Below are 5862 nucleotides of genomic sequence, written 5' to 3'. Positions count from 1 at the left end.
CAATGGAGTTCCAAATAAATTAGCAGACATCACAAATGTGGTTAATTAGCCAACAGGAACAGCAATTAATGGAAGAAGAGCAACACAAAGGAGCTCTGGTAGCGTCGTGGTTATGAATCGGGCTGCTAATCTCACAGTCAGCAGTTCAAAACTACCAGCTGTTCCGCAGGGAAGAGATCAGGCTTTCTGCTCCCGTAAAGATTTACAGCCTCGGAAACCCTGTGCAGGGTCGCTATGAGTCGGAACCGACTCCACGGCACATAACAACAACAACGACTGACAAATATTTTCCTGGCTGAAAGGTACTGAAGAGACGCCATCGAAGGCTTTTGTTTCGGCAGAAGGAAAAAACAAGAAAGAGATCTAAGAATTGTACTTTTGACTACAAGTCTCCTTCTGAATCTCACAGACTCTACGTCTTTGGCAAATTAAGCGTGCTTTGCAGATCACCAGCGTGTCAGAGTGTCACCAGGTTTCACTAGAGGAAACGGGGCCTGGCAATTCTGACCAGCAGTACCAATCAAGGCACCGGTAATGGGCTGGAGAGGAGAGGGATAGAACACTGCGTATGTGTTTATTTGGTGCCAGTTTCCCCAATGCAGATGGGACCTTGTGCTCTCCTTTATACCTATACAATCCCAGAATGCTGTGGGAAATTTTAAAATTCAGTGAGCCCAGGGTACACAAGTGTTGACTCGGGTGATGGGGAAGGCAATTTAACAAAGAAGCAGAGGAAATAAAGGAGCACTAGCTACAATAAGGAGCTCTGGTAGTGTAGTGGTTACGAATTGGGCTGTGAACCATAAGGTCAGCGGTTCGAAACTACCAGCCGCTCCGTGGGAGAAAGATGAGGCTTTCTACTCCCGTAAAGATTTACAGCCTCGGAAACCCTGTACAGGGTCGCTATGGGTCGGAACCAACTCGACGGCACTTAACAACAACAACAACAGCTACAACATGCAAATGTCTGGAAACTGAAGTCACGGCTTGGTGGGTCCTGAGCTTAAAGGACAGTGGGGACATTTGGGCAAGACTTTTTAAAAAATTCACAGAGCACAAAAGTAAAATTTCCAGAAAAAAAGTTAGCCAGATCTTTTCTTGTTGTTTTTTTTTTTTTGAGTGAATTGTTTTAAGGACATGTAGACACAGCCTATAATACAAACCTGCAGAAAAGATGCAAACTCATTCTTTTTATGGAAGCAAATGATCATTTCCAGAGGTTATACTTTATCCCCTCAAACCCCCAAACCTATTGATGTGATGTCAATTCGGACCCACAGTGACCCTATAGGACAGATCAGAACTGCCCCATAAGGTATCCAAGGCTGTCATGTTTATGAAAGCAGATTGTCACAGCTTTGTCCTACGGAGTGGCTGCTGGGTTCCAACTGATGACCTTTGGGTTAGCAGCCAAATGCTTAGCCACTGCGCCATCAGGGCTCCTAAATACTTTATTAAAGGCAAAACCCTGTACAGGGTCGCTATGAGTCGGTTCCGACTCCATGGCACATAACAACAACAACAACAACAACTTTACCTAAAGGAGCGCTGGTGGTTACGAATTGGGCTGCTAATCTCATGGTCAACAGTTTGAAACTACCAGCTGTTCCGTAGGAGAAAGATGAGGCTTTCTGCTCCCGTAAAGATTTACAGCCTCGGAAACCCTGTACAGGGTTGCTCTGAGTTGGAACTGACTCCATGGCACATGACAACAACAACAACAACAATTTTACCTAAATTGAAAACCGTGCCCTAAGAGAATCAGAGATCAGTCATCTAGCTATTTCACACACAGTGGGATCCCTCCATTTTCCATTACTGACCCTTCTACTATTTTTCGAAGTTTTTTGTCAGCCTAAGAACAAACATACCTCTTTCCATGCCTCGTTAGCCTCAAAATACCCTCAATGTGATGTCTGGTCAGACCCAGTCATTGCTGGATGCCATTGTGTTGAGCGAGACCCATAGCAACTCGGTGTGACAGAGCAGAGCCGATCCACAGGGTTTTCCTGGGAGAAAGATCTCCAGGGCTTTCTCCCATTGAACCATCAACCTTTCAATTAGCAGGTAAATGCTTAACTATTGGCCACCAGAACTTACTTCCCCAAACCAGACCACACCAGTGGAGGCACTAAACATCAGAAAGACATCATGATCTGAAGAAAGATCAGCATCCTTCCAGCTCTTTCAAGTTTCCACATTACACTTGACTTTGGAGGTCATGATTTCATGGGTGGTGATGTGGTTGAGGTCTTGCTCCTGAGATAGGCCAGAGGGCAACCTGCAGGGTAAATTCTCCTCAGAGAGATTTGCTCTCCTACTGGACTTTCATTTTCAACTCTCAGGTTCGTTTCAGACACTAAATACCTTAGGAAAGGCATAGAAAGGGATTAGAAAAAAAAAAAAAATGCTAGGGTTCTTTCTATCTCTAAGTAGCCACTTACTTTTAATAAGAACCAATCTCCTAAAATCTCCTGGCCTTGATCCTGTGAATTAAACCCCAGACCCAAATTCCCTTTGCAAAGTACAGCCTGATTAAATGTTCACAATTTCCTCTACCCCAGTCCCCAAATCATGGTAGGCAATTCTAGTCCACTGACCTTGAGTCACGTGCCCGGCAGCTTGGTCTTCCAGGGTGGGGGTGTCTCCAATGCCTGCTTCTTCAGCTGGTTTATGCATCCGCAAATGAAAAAGAGAAAAGCAAAGTTAGTTATTGTTCGCTAGAACCCAAACTCTCTGTTTCTTCTGGTATTTCCCCTGGAACATTCACGGAAGGCACATCTTGAACATAACCCAGGACCTGACCTCTCTCTGGCTTCTCTGAAAATGCTGGGGATACTGATGAAAAAAGTTCACTAAGCAAAACACTCAAAATCCACTATGACGTCCCAGGAAAGATCTTCTCAACAGTGGGTTTAGGGCCCTGAACTTCAAGCTCAACCATGATGCATAGGGTGAGTGAGATCAAAGAAGCAGACTGTGACTGAGCCACTGCCATCAGATGCTGTGTCCAAGCCGGGGGTGGGGTGGGGGGTGGGAGGGCGGTACCTCTAGTTCCAGTCAACATACCGAGAAGGGTGGGAGGTTAAGGAGGGATGAAGCATGGGCTTTGGAGGCTAAACCAAGTCTTCACCATTTACTTATCCTTTCAGAGCCTCCATCTAGAACTCCAAGGTGATGATACTATTTCGTTTTTTTTATTATTTTATTTATTTATTTATTATACTATTTCATCTCGTAGGAAGGCGGTAAGGGTTAGTGAGATAATTTGTGTTAACGTGTTTAGCAAAGTGTCTGGCATACGAGAGGTACCCCAAAGCTGTTGGGTTTCTGTAAACTATTTGACAACAGTCACCCAGAATGTATGCTTCCTGGTTGGAGGGAGAGCAGCAGATTTGGGGTGTAGTCTTGAGCTCCTGGTTAGGGAAGACCGACTGCAATGATAGTAACAACAAATAAGCTTTCATACCTAGAACGCTGATTTCTGCATCATGAAAAATCCAGATATTGCTATGTTGTTGTTAAGTGCTATCGAGTTGATTCTGACCCATAGCGACCCTGTAAGCGTTTCCAAGGAGCAGCTGGTGAGTTTGAACCACTGACCTTGCAGTTCAAACGACTTTGCAGTCTGATGCATTAGCCCACAGCGCCACACCAGGACTCCAGATATTGCTGTGTGCCGTGGAGTTGGTTCCGACTCATAGCGACCCTGTACAGGGTTTCTGAGGTTGAAAATCTTTACAGGAGCAGAACGCCTCATCTTTCTCCCACGGAACAGCTGGTAGTTTTGAACTGCTAACCTTGAGGCTTGCAGCCCGATTTGTAACCACTACGCTACCAGAGCTCCTTAGATATTGCTATAGGACAATGAAAACAGTTGTCCAGAAGAAAGAGTTTAGGACATGCACTGGTCTCACGACACCAGAAGAAACAAGATACCCTAATAGCGACAGAGAGGGTTACCACATTGGCTAGACCATCTGTCTAACCTCCCAGAGCTGCTAGGAGGCACCAGCGATGGCCCAGGACTGCTAAGTGCAAACATGGTGTGGAGGCAGCATCTGACCTCCTCTGACTAGGTAAGAAGGAGACTCAAACTCCACGTCAGCCCAAGGCCAATGCCTGTGAGCAGAGGTCAGACATGCTTCCATCCTCCAACCTTCCCTTCTTTATCCTAGTCTGACAACAACCATCTCTCCACTGCATTCTACTTCTCTGCTGAATTCAATACTCATGGTTACAGGGTCTATTAGGATCAGAAACAACTCATTATATAGTAGGTCTCCCATAAGAAGCACTTCTCCTCAGTCATACTGCAGGCACACCTCTCAGCCACACGGTCCCTTGGTCTCTGCTTCCGTGCATGGGCCAGGAAGCAGCTGGCTCTCCAGGCCACTCCCTCTGCCTCTACCACCTCTCTGTGAAGGGATCTCAGGGTTCAAAAGACCACCCGCTCATAGTTCTTCTTTCTTGATGGTTGTGAGATGCCTTCTTCCTGCTTCTGAAATGGTTCATTTTAAACCAGGTGGAAAGGCAAAACTAGCCAATTTCCACATTTAAGTCCTATACACCTTGTTTGCATGATCCAGGATCGGGCAGTGTTTCGTTCTGCTGTGCATAAGATTTCTATAGGTCGGTACTGACTCGATGGCACCTAACAACAACAACCCATTCATTTGGTGGGAGTTACAAAGACTATGGATAGAGGAGCCATATCAAGCAAATTCACTTAACGTAGAAATGCAAAGTTACCACCACTGAGATACGCACCGTGGAGAACTGGGACAAGGGAAAAGAAATGTCCCTGAGTTACTGACAGCCAAATCATGACCTCAGAAACTCCCAACCAACTGGCTGTCACAGGCAACTGTGTGGCAAGAGCAAAACAGGGCCAGCCACGGGCCCAGGAAGCCCACCACCCACCTGTTCATAGACACCCATGCTCTCTAGACTCACAGCCAATGGTGACACCCCTGTGTCACCCAGCTGACAATAGTGCTGAGTTGGGCTGACTATTGTGTAGTAACAGCAGGCTACTCCAAATCTGAGGGTCGATTTGGTTTGAATTTGTTCCTGACAAGGTAATGGATTCAAACTGCTCAAAGTGACAGCAAGTCCAGTTAAATGGCCATGAACTCCTGGAAATAGAGGGCATAGGGAGGCATTCTGGGACAAAGCCACTGCCGTGCCTCTAAGACAGAGGACCTTGCTTTCCATGCCCATGCAGAGTAACAATCTTCTGGTCATGAGTCAGAAAACAGAGGCTGTGATGTCCCCCAAGTCCCCGACCCAACAAGGGAAGACCCACAGAAACCAAAGGTGGGGAGGATGTGCAACAGTGGTCCTCATCACATGACAGGGCTCTGGACGTCCTGGAAGGATGTTTACCAGAAACCCAGAGGGCACCATGCTCAGCCAGTGGGGGTCTTCTGTGGAGGGCAAAGCCACACTGCACTTCTGACTGGGGCTTAAACTAGAAGTTTCATGCAAAGTGAGGCACAAAACTAAAGTGTGTATCAGCAAAGTAAATAGCTGAAAAAAAAAAAAAAAAGTCTAGCCTACTCTAAAGCCTCCAGCCACACTGGGGGACAGAACAGAATTGAGAAGGTGGGGCAGGGGGGAAGAGCTTGCAGGAGGGTTTCTTTGGAGAGTGTGACTTATGTGCTGTGAGTATCTTTCCAAACTGAGGCTTGAGGAATGGCAAACTCAGCAAAAAAGTTTCAAGGTACCACTTGGAGAGCTTGATACCTATCCCCTATGGTGAGGATACTTATTCAACCTGTATGCTGAGCAAATAATACGAGAAGCTGGGTTCTATGAAGAAAAACGTGGCATCAGGATTGGAGGAAGACTCATTAACAA

The 5862-nt window shown here is 46.2% G+C and overlaps 1 protein-coding gene across 8 annotated transcripts in view; it reads right to left on the bottom strand.

Annotated features, from left to right (window-relative positions):
• MAPT (microtubule-associated protein tau) overlaps window positions 1-5862 on the bottom strand; it is a 67387-nt gene that overhangs the window by 46240 nt on the left and 15285 nt on the right. For all 8 annotated transcript variants that reach the window (XM_006833546.1, XM_006833544.1, XM_006833539.1 and 5 more), the window contains one exon: window positions 2601-2666. In XM_006833546.1, coding sequence (XP_006833609.1) covers window positions 2601-2666 — 66 coding nt within the window. The remainder of the gene's footprint in view (window positions 1-2600; window positions 2667-5862) is intronic.

The sequence above is a fragment of the Chrysochloris asiatica genome, unplaced genomic scaffold (assembly GCF_000296735.1).
Source record: "Chrysochloris asiatica unplaced genomic scaffold, ChrAsi1.0 scaffold00007, whole genome shotgun sequence".
Lineage (NCBI taxonomy): Eukaryota > Metazoa > Chordata > Mammalia > Afrosoricida > Chrysochloridae > Chrysochloris > Chrysochloris asiatica.
Note: the sequence above shows the minus strand (reverse complement) of the source record. Positions and strands in the feature narration are given on the sequence as shown.